This window comes from Saimiri boliviensis, chromosome 13, assembly GCF_048565385.1.
Source record: "Saimiri boliviensis isolate mSaiBol1 chromosome 13, mSaiBol1.pri, whole genome shotgun sequence".
Lineage (NCBI taxonomy): Eukaryota > Metazoa > Chordata > Mammalia > Primates > Cebidae > Saimiri > Saimiri boliviensis.
In genome coordinates, this window is record NC_133461.1 from 20,524,155 (window position 1) to 20,541,361 (window position 17,207).

The following is a 17,207-nucleotide window of genomic DNA, read 5'->3' on the forward strand; positions in this document are numbered from 1 at the left end:
TGCTCTGTAATCCAAAAGCAACAAATACATCATATTTATATAGCTTAGGAACATTTATACTGACAATTTGTACTGCCTATGGTCTTTTCTTAGTTTTTAAGCCAGTCTTCTTTGATTTTTCCACTGAACGACAGGTTTGACCTCATACCCTAATTATTTTAGGCAGTATTGAGTCTGATGAAACCACAGAGCAATTCTGAGTCTAGGCAAGGCATAAATTTGTTAATACCTGGACAACCATCAAAATAAGAAAAAGAATACAATGTTCTGACATAAGCCAATAAAGATATCATCCTTTCTGCTCTACCAACGCTACCTCCCATCACCAACTAAGATTTCCTCTCTAGTTTCTTTCTCACTTTCTGGGGTTTATTTGCTGATCATTCAACTGATACTTCGTGAGCACCTACTCTGTGCAAGGCATTTTGGGTGCTAGAAAGATAACGGTACATAAAGCAAGGTAGCCTTTCCAGTTCCTTTCTGGAGCTCACAAGCTGTTGAGAGCAACAGGTAATTAGAAATCAATGAATAAACCGTGTTAGTGCCATGAGGAAAAAAATGACCCCACATGAACTAAAAAAGTGACTTCCTTCCGTTCTCTCCTGCCAGTGTTAGAAGGCCTGAACTCTAAGTAGACTCTCATCAGCTGGCTTTGCAACACATCCTCTCTACTAAGGAGTTTCTTCACTGTGCAGTGGAACGATTTGACTACAAACGTGACTCGGCTCTTCTATTTCGGAAAGTCTGTGATTCCCAGCAATTATTTTTTGTTTGTTACTGTATTCGTGAGGGTTCTCCAAACATCACGGTTACATCACAGTTCCCCCACTCCCGAAAACGATGGGAAAAAAAGCTTAAACAGTCATCACTGTGTATGCAAGTTTGACTGTCTTAAATGACAAATCCCCCAAGGAGCAGATTTCAACATGTGGCCCCCAGTCTGTGATACCCATTCCCTTGCCTGCTCTGTCTCCTGGCAGGGGCTGAGGAGGTGTGGGTGGAAATGTTGAGATATTTCAGGCCTTTCTCCTTCTGGGGAATGATGCCTGGGAGCTGGAAAATCACTGTCTTCCTCCTGTACTCATTATCTTTTCTCTCTAGAGGTAGTTCTCATGACAGAACAAGAAGAACAAGTTTTTAGATTCTCTTCCTGAAAAGTGTCGCACAACGTACCAGGACAGACATCCTAACAGCGCAGCTTCTGAACAGATTACACGTACGTTTCTTTCTTTTTTTTTTTTTTAATTGGATCAAATCATTTGTTCTCACTTGAAAATCTGGAATGTCATTTTCTGGCTTCCAGTTTGGCTTGTAAGATGAGTCCGTGTGAACAATGAACATGTCTGTTGATTAAAGCCCTTTTGCTCTGCATTAAATCTGTGTTCCTGTTTTGGATACAGAATGAAAGCCTGCCTTACTGTGCAAGTTGGTTCTAAATGTTTCCGCACCATCACTCTCCAGGTGACGCTGGAGCCCCTTGGATAGAAGGGCTCACGCCCGACGTGCTGACATCAGTGTCACCAGCACATCTGGGGCTCCAGCCCTGACTGTGACCCTTGCAGGGACTGTCAGCAATACAATCAGCTTTCTGAGCTTCTGACAAATTGGAGATAACCACATTTGCCCTGCCTTCCTGAGGGGACGGCTATGAGTTTCACATTAGCTGATTATAGAGTTCTTGGAAAAATGAAAGTGTTATACAACACGAGATAGTGTTCATTACAGCAGCATGCATGAGCAGCACTTACTAAATGCTATTACTAGTGATCTCTGTTACACAGAGAGCATGCTAACTTACAGGAATGCTAAACACTGAGCTGCACAGAAAGGGTCCCCCTCTCCCTAAAAAATATGTCGAAATGCTAGGCCTACTTAGAACTGATATTTTTAAAACCTGGGAAGAGAAACTCAAGGAGCTAGATAAGCAGAAAGACTCACAATTAGAGAAGTCAGTCGGCACTGGACCTAGACAGAGGGGCTTGGGTTTTAATCCTCCCCTGGGGACACACAACTTGGCCTTCGGTCTACATGACGTAGAAAGAACAGTCATTGTTTAAACCCTAACATCTGGAATGGGACAAGGAAACTCTACCCACCGGACCAGGGAAGTTGCAAGGAAGCTTACCTTCTGTCCAGGACCATAAATGGGAGAAAAACAAAAAGAAACAGACCTGTAATAAATCCATACTCCAAGCCTGTGCCAAAGTGGGTATGAGGTCCACAGTTATACTGACTGGGGTGCATGAACCTAAGCTAAGAAGTTAACAGTAAATACAGGTCAGGACTTACAAAAGCCTCAAAGGAAAAAAAAATGAGCTTGCTCACACTCTCCCCCTCTTGCATGCACGCACACTCGCACGCACACACACACACACACACACATACACACACACAAATTATAAACTGAACTAGGCAATAATCTACGTTCTTAAGGAGAGTTTATAGACGTACTGGGAAATTCAATCTTCCTAGGACCAGAGATAAGAGAATAATCTGAAAGAGGCTAAAAAATAAATATCTTAAAAATAATAAAGAGATGAAAGCATCAAAAAATAAAGAGATAAAGAGAACAGGACAGAATAACCATGAAGACAAAAGCAAATTTTAAACGACCAAATAAAACTTTGAGCAATTAAACCTAGTCATTGAAATAATAAACAAGATGAACTGATAAAGAGATTACAAAAAAAGCTTAAAGAATTAACTGGAAGAGCTAAGTAATAATTCACAATACATCAGTGTGTGAGAGAGAGAGAGACAGAAAACACAAAATAAGAGAAAAAGCAGACAATGTGAAAGAGAACTAATATCCAATAGGAGTCACAGAAACAGATACTTAGAGAATGGGAAACATGCAGTATGTGAAGAAATAATAGCTGAGAATTTTCCAGAACAGAGGAAAGACATAATCCCCATATTGAAGAAGCCTGAGTCCAAAGCAGAATAGATGAAGAGAACTCTACACAGAGATACACGATGATAGTGAAACTGTAAAACATCTAAGACACAAGTAAAAATTCAGAATCACCAGAGAAAAAGAGCGATTTACCTACACAGAAATGACAAGGAGACTGACAGCAAACCTGTTCTCATCATTTATGGAGGCCAGAAGACATGCAGGAGTAACTCCAAAGCACTGATGGAAAACAACTTAACCAAGATTTCTATCATCAGCTGAACTTCATATTCAACAGAGAGGTCACATGAGACCTTTTGAGTCAAAAAGTAAGAGACATTACCACTCTCAGACTCTGACCACTGGTGCTGCTGGGCAGAGGTGCTCAAACTTGAGTGGGCATTGGCATGCCCGGGAGAGCTTTTAAAACAGACTGGTATCCCAACCCCAGAGCTGCTGATTCAGTAGGTCTGGGGTAGGATTTGAAAACTTGCATTTCTAATTAGCTGTTGGGGGTGATACTGATACTCTGCTCAGCAGACCACACACTAAGAACCATAAACTGTACTATACTTCACTAAGACCAAAACTTAACTCAGAAAAAAAAAAAAAAATGGGTAGAAGAACCAATGGTGGACGAACCAACGGGGTGGGCAAAGAAATTCGATTACGTTTGGTAAAATTAAATCAGTATGGACGGTAGGGAGAAAAAAAGATAACCTATTAATGGCTATTTGACTATTAGAAAAGTTTAAAGACAAGGTAGTTTTAAAATTCCACCCAACAATGACGTGGCAAATGGGAGTGGGAAGAATGGCATTCTAGTTTCCTGAGGTCCTGATGCTACCCAGGAGAGCAGACAGTGGTTCATTTCAATCCTAAGTCAAGGACGTTGGTTAAAAAGTTTAACGTGAGAGCGAAAAGGATAGAAAGTACAACCTGCAAGCACAAAAATGGAGAGTACTCTGTCAATCAAATAAAAGGCAAGAAAGAAGACGAAATATCACGAGAGAGAGAAAAGCTATGCTAAGCAAATACGAACAGAGAGAGAAAGAGAATGCAGTCATATACATCTCAGACTACACTGAGCAAGCAACAGTCACCACCGACACTGACACAACTATCTTGATTGGATCCAATAGGGAAACAGCAACGAGAATGTAGATAATTTGAACACTACAGGCTTGACCTAATGGACACATAAAGAACCCTAAATCCAACCAAAGACACAATACACATTCTCTTTAAACAACAAAAGAACATTGACAAGAAATGATCAAGCTTCCAATGAAGTTTTAAATATCCAATAATAAATATTCTACAGACAATATTCTCGGACCATAATGCAATACAATTAAAAATCAATAAACATGAATAGGCAAAACCCTCCCATACTCTAGAAACTAAAAAGCATAGTTTATATAATTTATAAGTCAAGGAGAAAAATCAAATGGAAACTGCCAAATATTTAGAACTGAATGACAACAAAGGCCAAATGTCTACACTAAGTTGATAATTACCTAAATACATATTCTTCTACTGAAAGCAATACCATGAATAATAATGGTAACGAAAGAGTAAAAAAGGTTATTAACAGAAAACAGAGAGCTCTTTCTTGGGGGCAAATCTACTTGGCTTTACCATGCTCAGCAATTTTCAATAAGATTTAATAAGGACCAGTAGTGTTGGAGTGACAGCTGGTGACTGGTAAGTGACAGAAATATTTGAAAAGGCTTCAAAGTTATGTCAAAAGTCTTCTGCCCCTTGAAAAGAGTAGTTTCTTGAATTTACCTTGTTCTAATAACGTAGAAGAGAAAATAATATTCTAACAACCGTGACTGTGAATACATATATCAAAAGGAAGCATCACAGTAAGGCAGTGTTAAAGCCACATAGAGAAAAATGTTGACTGCTTTTACCCAGGTATTACTGGGCACTTTGCCTAGGAAATAGCACCCAGGTGGCTGAACAAATCCAACAGATAACTAAAGGTAGTCAGTTACCAGGGCATATTTGCAAGGCAGTATCTTTTAAGTTTTCAGATGGACCTATCTTAATAATTCAAAACACAATGTGAATGGAATCAGATGAAAGCCATGAAACTGGAGTTTTAAAACTACCTGCTGGCTTCTTAGCTCTTAGCTCAGCATGTGATATAACAAACTTCTGTTCCTTTTGCTCCTCTAGTCTAAGAATTCCAAATTTGCAACATCTCCTGTAATTCCAAATTATCTCCTTGCATTCATATGACCACTGACAAACGCTGGTGGTGTGCTATCTGCTGATGAGTGTGGCTGCATTCTACAGATTCATCCACAGGTGTGTGATACCAAGTGTCTTCTGATGCCCTGGGGAGTGGGGTTCTCACAGCACCTTAGGAACACAGTGTGCTATGGTCTTTTAAGAGGTCATCACACCTGCATCAGAACTGATTCTTCTTCTAATCAGCAGGTAAGAGGGAACCACAGTAACGTTGTGGGTCAGCAGAGTTTAAAATTCTTAACTCTACCAGCTCCGGAAGTTAGCTGCAATCTCACCCAAATTTCCACAGATTTTTAAAGTTGTAAAAGATTTAAACTTATTGCATGCGTTTACTACTCCTGGCCTAAAGAAATGGTAAAACTCTATGAATACCGGGCTTGGTTTTGCTTCATATAAAAGGGAAGGGAGGGAATTTGGATTATGCTTGTAATCCACCCTTTGATAACAAAGAAGAAAAAATGTTTAATTTTGCTGTCATAATTAAGCTATTTTTTTTTCCTTTATAATTAAATCCACCTGAAAAGGCACATGCAGCTGTATCTCACCTGAAAACTTCGGTAAGGAGGAGATGGGAGCAAAGTATTCAATTTCTAGTGAACTACTCAATCACACCAGTCCCTTGACATCATTGTTATCAGTAATACACAGGAAATACGTAACAAAAAATCTTATACTGAAGAGGCAGAATTTGAGAATACTGACCGGACCAGTGATCGCTGGGTTCTGCAGTCTCGGGTCTTCCCACTGAGTAATTTTGCTATCTGAAAATGTTAAAAAAAAAAAAAATCAGGATATTAGTTCAAATCTATGTAAAGAAAATTTCAGAAAGAAGTATTTCTGGATTCTTCGAAAGCTATCCAATCCCCCACCCTGTGTTCTAAAGACAAATTAGTATTTCAGAGTTAGAAGGTAACTATGCGCTATATAGCAACCCCCCCCACATACTGTTTAGTTAAAAACAATCAAAAACGCACAACTAAAGTGAAACCATCTATTCATAGTGTTTCGGGCAAACAACTTGCTAAACCGTGACTGATAAACCCCTGTTCTTTCAAGGATTTATAACTTGATTTTCATTTCATTGAAAAAAGGCATTTAAAAAGTCTTAGTTTCCCAAAAGGCTAACAAACACACAGGATTTTTTTTTTTTTCTATTTCAAATACTTTTCTCTTCACTTATGGTGTTGAAACATTGCTTTCAATTAAGAATCCTGCATTGAACAAATGAATAATCTATTACATGCGTCACTCATATGCACACAAAAATCAAAGCAGCCGAGGCAGTCCGAAAAAGAGAATTAGATACAGCAGAGGAAGATTACAGAGCACGGCTTCTGTTTGGTCACACTGGCAAAAGGTGGTTTTCTTTCTTCCAAATGCGTTAATGTGAACAAGATTGTTCAATGGTATCTATACCATTACTTGTGTAGGTGATACTATACAAGAGCTACCTTAGATCACTTGGGGTTTGTAACTGTGCATAATTAAAAGGAGTTTATGGATTCCTGTGTGTGTATTGGGAAGGGGTGGAGGGAAGGAGAGTGCAATGGACTCACATGAAGGGTACGGGGAGGGCAGACTGGGGGAGAGTAGGTTCACTGGAGTTTTTGGATACCTAGGTTACAAAAAAAAAGAAAAAAAGAAAAAAAGAAAATTATTCGAAAAGGATGGCCAGGAGCAGTGGCTCATGCCTGTAACCCCAACACTTTGAGGGGCTGAGGCAGGAGGATCACTTGAAGCCAGGAGTTCGGGACCATCCTGGGAAACATAGTGAGGGCCCATCTATACAAAAAGTAAAACAAAAAACCAAAAAACCAAACAAACAACAACAACAACAACAACAACAACAACAAAACAAACTAGCCAGCTCTGGTATACACCTGTAGTCCTAGCTAACCAGGAGGCTGAGGCAGGAGGATTGCTTGAGCCCGGGGATTGCAGTGAACTATAATTGTGCTACTATGCTCCAGCCTGATCTGCAGAGCAAGACCCTGTCTCTGGGGGCGGGGAAGAATATTGATTCTGTTTATTTTCTGTAGACACTGTAAGTAGGTTGATAAGAATAATTAGTGAATTCTGTTTTAATGATCATATTAGGAATTTCAGAAAGTCTTATTATTATTTTAATAAAAGCAGAGGAAAGCTACAAAAAAAAGATAAAGATACCAAAGCAAGTGATAATTGTAGAATCTTTTGTTTTCATGCTGGCAGAAAATTTACATGAAAAATCTCAACTATTTGAGAAGATCTTGATGGAAGCAAAAGGCATTTTTGGGGCCCTTACCTTTCATTGAAGACTTTGGAAAGTAAAAGTTGCTATTGTGATGGAAAACAAGAGAAAAGAAAACCAAATAAAGGAAATGGAATACAGCTGAGTAAAAACTGTGCCTTAAAACACCAAGTTGGATTATAACCGTATCAGTGGAGACTGTCATCAAAGCAGAAAATACATTCACAACTGCTGACTCATGACGATTCACAAGTCCTAAGAGCAGACCTCAACTTCAAGCTCCATCTTGGACATCTGCACCTGGGTTTCCTGTAAGAACTTCAGCTCAACTCTACCAAAACCAAACCTATGATCACCCAACACCAAAACTGGTAATGTGACCTTGCCTTCCACTGTGCAGTATCACAATCCACTTACTGTCCCAACCAGGAGCCTGGCCACGTCACTCACTCTGGTGGTCCTGGACCATCCCTCTCTCCTCTCCCTGATAAGTTCCTTGCTAGAGAGCTTTTTTTCCCCCTGAACTGTTGTTCTCTGGACTTCACTGGGAATTGTCTCAATCTCCCTGATTCAAGATGTCCTCTACAGCTCTGCCAAAAGGATCTCTCTAAAGAACGATTTTGACCCCATCCCTCCCCTCTGGGAAATCCCCTGGGAGCTCCCCACTGCCTGTGGCTTAAGCCCGAGTCCCCACACCTGGCAGATTCCCTACGGCTTGGCCTGTGCACCACGCTGGACCCTACGGCACACTAGCTGTTTGGAGCAATCCTGCGTTTCTCTGAATGTGACAGCATTCACACGTATTCACACCTCTCCGTGCTTCCTAGGATCGTTCTTCCTGGGGGTTGCCTGCCTCAGTCCCACTCAGTGGTTGTCATCCATCTGAAAAGTAACCCAGTCCCTCAGGGCCTCTTGCAGGTCCCCCATCCCTGTGCCCAACCACCCCCTCAAGTAGATGAAGGTCTTGCCTCTTTCGTTTCTGTGTAACAATTGATTCACTCTTCTAACACATGAACTATCACCCAGTACTCTGCACCGGACCTAAGCTCCTAGAGGACAGGGAATGTGTATTATTTATCTTTGCAACCTCCTCTCTACCACTTAAGACCAGTTCCAGCAGGTAGCAGGAACTTAACACATTATTTTAAGAAACAACTGAATGAAACTGATGGTGCAAACAAAGACCCTTTAAAACAGCCCCAGCTTTTGGAACAACACAAGTTTCCACATGGTGACAATAAAGAATTCTGCAGCCAAGTATGGTCAACGCATGAAAGTATGGTAGCCAGTTATCCAAGGACAAGAAGAAAGTGGAAGGATGAGAAACTCAATGTAGCCATGATGAACAGGTCTAGTAAGACTGTCGACAGGAAAGACTAAAATAGGACTTCATGAAGTTACTGGAATTCAATTTTCTCTTCTAATGTTGTAGATAGGATACCTGTGGCCAATTACTCAGCTGCTAGGCATGCCTGGTCTTTAAGAAGAATGAAATCATTCCTAAAAAATGTAGAGATTCAGTTCAAGACCTCCCCTTAATCTCCAAGAGCCAGGAGCTCTTCCACAGACCGCAATCACAGGAATCAAGGAGTCTAAAAACATTAGTTTTGATCAGTCATTGGTTTTGAAATTAAATCTTTAAGATGGCTGAGTATTGTTAATCTTGAAAACCTATCACTTCTCAGGAAAGACATAGGAAGCAGAAATAATTATTTAAAGAAAAGTAGATCTCATCATCTTGTCTATAATTCCATGTGGATCACATGTGCCAGCTATCCTGGAAGATAGGATGACTCTAAGCAATTTACAATATTATTGCATTCACAGCAATGTGACATATGCAGGCATAACCTGGTTGCTGTCCTACAGGCATTATGACAGCAACATCAGATGTTGAATTTTGCTAGAAAATTGCTTAGAAAAAGAGGCTTTATTCTGATGGAAAAGACATTCTTAAATGTTATCTTCCAAGTAATTAAACCCATTCGGAATATACGCGTCAGCCTGATAAAGCCTCTTGAAAAGATATTCTGCAGTTCTCACAGACTACATTTTGTGGAAAGGCAACGCCTTGACTATTTTGCTGCTGTGTGCTGCTCTCCAGCTTTCCATTGAGTACACCCTGATGAATTATGGAGAAATGGCAGAAACGTAGCATGAACAGCAAAGGGGGCTCTCGTAAACAAATCCTTTCCTTAAATGGTTTTTGGTCACCTAATTTATGCTGTATCTCTTTAACAGAGTCTTTCAATATGGTTGTGCAAAGGCAAAAGAAATTTTAATCTTCAGGTTAATGGCCACAAATGTTGTATTGGCACAGCTTAGTTGCATCAGGCTCTGTATGGAGTATACATGGAGCCTTGGGGGTGCTGTCCCAGCAAGTGAAATGAGAAAATGTTTGAGCAGAGTGCTGGAGTAACTGCAGAACTGATCAGGAGTAAGGAAGAACCCAGGCACCTGGCATGTAGTCACTCTCTTCCACCTTCCAGTAAGCTGGAATTGGGCCAGCCTCAGACTAGTGCCTGTGGGAGGCTGGAGGGGATGTGTCTGCTGCTCCTCAAGTGTGTTTACTCCACTTTCTGATCAAAGACAGCAACTTCCTAAGAGCTCCACCACTGACCCTCCATAACCCTGATTTCAAGTCACCATTTATCAAGCATCTGCTATATATTATACTAGGTCTGTAACACCACTAGTGAAATAGTTGGTGATTTTTACTATTTTAACGTATGCTAGGATAGTGCTTTGTAATCACGTTTTTCTGTTTTTGGCTCCTTGCAGTATACTAAACACATTCACGACATTCTTTTTAGGTTGACCTAAGCATCAGATCTCCAGCCAGAACACTGTGACGATATTGTGCGCAATGCATTCTATGTGTCACAGACCAAGAGTGTTACCAGTAAAGACCTTGTTTTAGTAAAATGATCAGTATTATTCATGCCTGTCTGAAAACCAGATTGTGACGCACAGTATAAAGGAAACTTTTTTTTTTTTTTTTTTGAGACAGAGTCTCTTATGCCACCTGGGCTGGAGTGCAGTGGTGTGATCTTGTCTCACTGCAATGTCCACTTCCCAGGTTGAAGTGATTCTCCTGCCTCAGCCGTCTGAGTAGCTGGGATTACAGGTACGCACCACCACACCCAGCTAATTTTTACTTGTATTTTTAGTAGAGACAGGGTTTCATCACGTTGGCCAGTCTGGTCTCGACTCCTGACTTCAAGGGGTCCTTCCACTTCGGCCTCCCAAAGTTCTAGGATTTACAGGTGTGAACCAATGCACCAAGCTGGAAACTATTATTTTGTTTTTCATGGGAAAAAGAGGTGTGATCTCTCTCTCATTTTAGTAAATTCTCTTAAGAGTAAAATAATAATAAATAAATAGTATATTAAGGAAAAAAGTAAGCTACACACATATGTGAAGGCATTTATGGCAGGAAAAATACTTTATGCTTACTACGAAATTCTGGAAAGTAGGCAAATCAGCACATTTTTTGATAACAGACAAAAACGAAGTCTCTGCACCTTGAAATATCTGGTTTAAACCAAGTGTAGCCCACCCCTCTAAATACACCTAGGATTTCTACTTTCAGTTGAATTGTAAACTGCTGGTACTCTTGCTTAATTCCATTTATAATAAGCCCTCAACTCCCAGGCCTGAATGTGAAGTTCTGTTCACAAAGTACTCGGCCTCAAAGTTACATCTGAAAAGTGTACTGTGCCTATGAGATGGTGACCAGTCCTCTATGTGGAAGAATTACCTGTAGCCAGACTTCTCAGTAAGTGGCTTATCAATGTGTCTTTGTTTAGTTATGAAATTGTGAAGCCAGGGAAACCTGGTGAGACTTTCTGTTCATGAACCAAATAAAAGCAAAGACCAAGATACTGCCAAATTGCACACATGGTTTGAACCCTACATCTATTTGAAGGTTTCTTTTTAATACGTTTTTTCAGAAACTTTAAAGGACATGGAAATATGATTCCATGAAGAACATGTCACCTCCAAAAAGAATGAGAAAGAAAAAAATCCCACTGGCTAAAAAGCAAACTTTTATTAGTTGAACTTTTAGTTGGAACGAGAAATCACACACTTATTCACAGGAGCTGGAGCAAATATCTATAGCAAATATACTACGATTTCCAGAAAATCCATGTATATTAGTGTTGTGGGTGCAAGGAAACATGCCATGAATAGAAAATAAGGTCAGAGCGGGCATCCTGCCAAAGGACCCTTGAAGGCAGTGTTTAAAAAACTCACATGCTGCTTCAAGCACTGTTCACAGTTTTGACTAAATAATCATTTCTAATCTTATTTTCTATTACCAGAGTGTATTTATTAAATGTGCAAAAGTCAAGGGATCAACCAAAATGTAGTTTAAAAATTAAAAATAAAAAAGAAAACGTTAATAGGTCACAAGATCAGATTGGGTGAAAGCTTGATGGGCTACTTTAAGCAAACTTGGGGTGAATGCACAGTACCGTATGAAGGCACTGATTCTCTGGTATCATTTTCTCCACATAACACCTGGCTGCCTAGATAAAGAGTAAAATGACAAAGCTTTCACTATAATGTTTGAATGACTCCCTTCCCTCGAACCCGCAACTCCTGTTGTGTCCATCCCACTGCCTACTTACTATGATCAATATAAAACGTTCGGCCATCCAAGTGAATTCTTTCTTCCCAGCCAGGCTAGTATTCAGGGAGGGAAGGGAGAGAGAAAATACAAACATTAGCCAGGAGTTCCAAAATCAAAGGCAAAATTTAACAACTACAGGACACCTTTGTACTCTTTTCTGCCAGGGTAACATTTTTGCATTGAGAATGAACTAAATACGAACACTTCAAGTTAACTCTTGACAATGTCTAGCAACACGCTTTATCACATGCTCAAGTCTCAGATGTGCTGACTATATGAAGAACCGGAAATAGGCTGCTAGCTCAAAAGCTTGAAAGGGTAACTGCAGCATTCCATGAACAGTGGGGCTTGAAGTTGAGTGGCTCACTGAATTAAACAAATACTGAGTACTAAAGGAAGGGAAGAGGGGTTAACAGAAAAATGTCAGACACAGTTACCGTATTTGTGTTATCTAGGTAGTTGATGATCTAATACAGGCATTATCTGCTACAAACTTTTGCTCGTCAGACTCAGGAACTAAACAGATTTGGATAAGTTTTTAAAGATAAAGCTGGTATGACCTCCTTATCTGCACTACCCCTATTTGCTATCTGAACCTCAGGAATCCAAGAGATTCTGAAAAAAATGCTTTCTTTCATTTTCTAAATTCACTCTCTGGTTCTTTCTGTTTGAACCCAGGAACTACACAGATTTGGTGTGGCATACCTGCATAACCTAATGAATAATGCTCAAATGTTGCCCTAATATACTAGGCAAGAAAAAGGTTCTTATACTTGGAAAACAACAACAAAATCTCCCATTTAAAAATAGCCTTGGAGTCCAACCACTGGAGCAAATATCTATGCCCTGTCATCCCCCACGGCTTTTTAAAATTGAGAGCGAGACGTCAAGGAGGATGTATGTGAAGGTTTCATTCCAAATCCAATTTTAAGTATGTAGCTCAACTCCTACTGAACTGTCACCAACAAGGGAGAAAAAAACTTAAAAAATCTGCAGCTTAAATGACTTATAGAAACTTTCCATGATTAATTAGACCTTCTCCTCCCATACTATTTTCATTACTTTTGTTCTGATGACTTAATCAGCGATATGGCTGGAACTCAGTGGTTGCTCAGTTACAAGATAAATGAGTGCCACTTAAACTGTCACCTGCAGAGAATGTCTCTTGAACATCCTGTGTACAAGGTCTAGCTTCAACTAGAGGCTAGTAATTCCGAAACCTCTTTCGCAAGTACTGGGTATCATATGAACTATAATGTACAATTACAATTCAGCTGAACACCTAATTCTATTAAGCACAAACCAATGAGAGCCAGGACGCCTGGAGAAAGAGAAGGCCCACAGGGCCTCCCCATCAACATTGAGTGGGTAGGTGAACAGACATTTTCAGACCATTCCATGTGTCTCCAGTGTACTCACAGGAAGGGGGCCAAGGTCATTGGGATTTAAAGATGTCTTTGACCGCATATGTACCGGAAATTTCAAACGCGGATCTTCCTGCAAGAAAGATGTAACAGACAGTAGATGTTAAGTGGAAGTATCTCTGTGTAGTCACTCGGTACTTTTCCTCTTGAGGTGTATGTTTCAAAGCAACCAGACTGTCTGTGCCTGGAGCATGAGATGGGTTCCATCTCTCTGCTTCGTACAGGAAGCCTGGCTGACCATCTCTCAGCAGACTGTACTCTTCCTTCTTGTGATTGGTGGAAAGAAGAGAGTAAGAATATTTACATGAAAGGTTAACCATTTCCCTGAGACCTTGAGAAGGAGAAGAGGAAGAGAGTCCTGGCAGTGATGTTACTAGAGAAACCCAGAATGGAGGGTACCAGAGAATGTAGCAGAAAGAGGGCGTGGGAACAACAGCTTCTAAATCTCTCTATGGGTCCCAAGCTCCTGGGGAGGGGAGTGCGTGGTGAACACAAGGGGCAGTTGTATTCTCCTCTACTCCTTCCTGAACTTGGCAGATACTGTGAATTTAGTCTGTGAAGTCATGTGGCTACTCCAGGGGGAGTCGCCTTCATCAGACAAAGTTACAAAGCTACGATATGACTTTAGTGAGATTCTTGACCAAGTTCTGCAAATTAATTTTTTAAAGTTTACAAAAATTTTTTCTTAATGCATAGGCTTCTTAAGATACCACAGAGAATCAACAAAACTCTGACATCTTGGGGCAGGCTTCATGATTTCCAAGGCATGGTCAGATGTATGATCTTGCAACAGACTTTGTTAGGAGGTTGGGCACATGGTCTCTGTTTCTTTAGATGAGTAAATGCAGTTTCAGAGAGAAAAAAAAGTTGCCCAAAGGTTATGACCCAGAGCCCAGGGGCTGACTCTCCCTTATACAGACCCAGTTAAAATGCAGTGTAGGCCAGGTGTGGTGGCTGACTCCTGTGATCCCAGCACTTTGGGAGGCTGAGGTAGGCAAATCGCTTGAGGTCAGGAGTTCGTGACCAGCCTGGCCAACATGGTAAAATTATATTCCTACTAAAAACACAAAAATTAGCCAGGTGTGGTGGTGTGTGCCTGTATTCTCAGCTACTCGGGAGGCTGGGGTAGGAGAATTGCTTGAACCCAGAAAATGGAGGTTGCAGTGAGCTAAGATCATGCCACTGAACTCGAGACTGGGCAACAGAGTGAGACTCCATCTCCGAAAAAAAAAAAAAAAAAATGCAGTGTAAGGCCAAATGCAGTGGCTCACACTTGTACTCTCAGCACTTTAGGAGGCCAAGGCAGGATTGCTTGACCCCATCCTGGAGTTTGAGACCATCCTGGGCAACACGGCGAAACCCTATCTCGGCAAAAAAAAAAAAACCCACAAAAAATTAGCTGAGTGTGGTGGTACACGCCTGTCCCAGCTACCTGAAAAGCTGAGGTGGGAGGATCACCTGAGCCAGGAGCTCAAGGCTGCAGTGAGCTGTAAGCTGTGATTGCATCATTACATTCCAGCCTGGATGATACAGTGAGTCCTGCCTCCAAAAAAAGAAAAAAAAAAAAAAAAAAAAAAAAAAAAGAAATAAAGAAGAATCTTTATACTCAAAAGATTAAAAAATAAATGATAAAACTCAGAAAAACACATTGTCAACCAAATAAGCTTAAGGTTAAAAAGAGTAAACTGTTAAAGACATTTGACATGAGCTTCATTCAATTTTATAACAGAGCCTTTGCTGCTGTCAAATTACTGATTTTTCTGCTTCCCAAGTCAACCATCTAAGTCACAGTATCACTGAATCATAATTGTAGATCTTGGGAATTGACAAGAATCAAAAAAGACCATGAACAAAAATCGACCTTTGCTTCTTGTTAGCTAAGCAAATTTTTAAATGAAGAAAGAAATCATCTATCTTAGCAGTTGGTGATGAATACTGACCCTGAACGAATACTGACCCTGAACCCAATATATATTTCAACAGGTTTAGCAGAGGCACAAAATAATGACAGTATTCTATAGTATGCTGACATACACAGAATATAAACAAATATGCTAAGCAGATTTAGGATTGAGAAGGTCCAAGAAGCTGATAATCCGGTAAGTATTTGTGACTGGTTAACTACTGACAGGAAAAAGTGAAAGCACTGAATTACCACTCAATGCTAACTCTGATCTGGACCAGGCAATGCCACAACCAGCAGGGGATCCCTGCGTTTCCACATAGCCCATAAGCACGCCAGGTTTAGAGAGAGCCTAGGACTGCTATTACATGAAAGAGGGCAGGGTTTCTGGAGGCCACACACAAGGCCAGCCATGCCTTGGAATCACACGTAGGCTATTACACGTGAAAGACAATCAGCCCCATTGGTAAAAGGCTGGTGATTTAAAGGGGTAGAAAGGGGGAGGAAGAGGCTGAAATTAGAGAAAAGTGCCGGAGATGGGGGGGCAGGAGGAGCAGTGAGGGGCAGAGCATGACGTATAAAAGCAACTCAATTTCAAAGGTCTACTAAGTGGCCTTGCGTGGAAACCCAGACTTCATAGACTGTGAGGGCCAGAGGCCTTGAGGTTTATAATGTTATTTTATTGTATCAACAATAATAAAAAATAATGGAAGCAGCTGCCATGAATAAGCTCTGGGGGCTAAGACTAGTGGTCACCCCTGAACCCCCACTCCTACCGAACCACTCGAGGAGGCAGGCATCTCTCCTTAATTGACAGAGCACATGAAGTGGCAGTCGAGGCTCTCTATTAGCTATGGACAACTTCAGGGCTGATGAGCAGTTGGAATACTAACGAGGTCTCTGATGATATGGAAACAAAAGATCCAATGCAGAAGGTATAGCTGGCTGTTTCCTCCTTTCTTCGGTGTCATAAGGGAACTCTTGTGTGTGTAATATAAAATTGCTTCCCTCAATCACGTTACAAGTGTTAAAAGTGTTTTGTTTTTGTTTTTTGAGACAGTCTCGCTCTGTCGCCCAGGCTGGAGTGCAGTGATGTGACCTTGGCTCACTGCAACCCCTGCCCTCCTGGGTTCAAGCAATTCTCCTGCCTCAGCCTCCTGAATAGCTGAGACTACAGGCATGTGCCACTATGCCTGGCTAATTTTTGTATTTTTAGTAGAGATGGGGTTTCACCATGTTAGCCAGATGGTCTCGATCTCCTGACCTTGTGATCCGCACGCCTTGGCCTCCCAAAGTGTTGGGATTACAGGCGTGAGCCACTGCACCTGGCTGAAAGTGTTTTTAAACAGCATGCAACGAACAGTATCTTTTCAAAAAAGGCTTTCATAATTCAAAATATATAAAATACAGGGATTAAAAAAAAAAGATGTGCCTTTTTTCTTTATTTTTTCCATCTTAGAAGAGATCCAGCAACCATGCCTAGGGTAAAATGAGTTTTATTAGTTTGAACTTGGATGGAAAACGAACCTGCAACTTAACTAGGGTGTAATCTTGCTACAAAAATGAGCCCATGCTTCATCCTGTGAAAGGCATAAATACACTAATATGGGTTGAGCATCCCTCTCACTCAAAATGCTTGGGACCAGAGGGGCTTTGAATTTCAAAATACTTACTGGTTCACCAACCCTAATCTGAGAATCTGAAATGCTCTAATGAGCATTTATTGCCTGAGTGGCATGCTTGTGCTCACAAAGTTTCAGACTCTGGATTTTGGATTTTGAATCTTTAAACTAGGGATACTCAACCTAGTTGAGTATGCTCCGAGCTGCTCCCTTAGCTGGATGCCCTCCTTGGCA

At 40.8% G+C, this 17,207-nt stretch overlaps 1 protein-coding gene across 10 annotated transcripts in view; it reads right to left on the minus strand.

Annotated features, from left to right (window-relative positions):
* The window catches only part of NEDD4L (NEDD4 like E3 ubiquitin protein ligase), a 357,512-nt gene that overhangs the window by 33,442 nt on the left and 306,863 nt on the right, over positions 1–17,207 (minus strand). For 5 of the 10 annotated variants that reach the window (XM_074383355.1, XM_074383356.1, XM_074383353.1 and 2 more), the window contains 4 exons: positions 13,444–13,521; positions 12,023–12,077; positions 11,867–11,920; positions 5,861–5,919 (listed from right to left, as the gene is read on the minus strand). In XM_074383355.1, coding sequence (XP_074239456.1) covers positions 5,861–5,919; positions 11,867–11,920; positions 12,023–12,077; positions 13,444–13,521 — 246 coding nt within the window. The remainder of the gene's footprint in view (positions 1–5,860; positions 5,920–11,866; positions 11,921–12,022; positions 12,078–13,443; positions 13,522–17,207) is intronic. The other 5 variants (XM_010336772.3, XM_003926040.4, XM_074383354.1 and 2 more) reach the window with 1 other exon arrangement.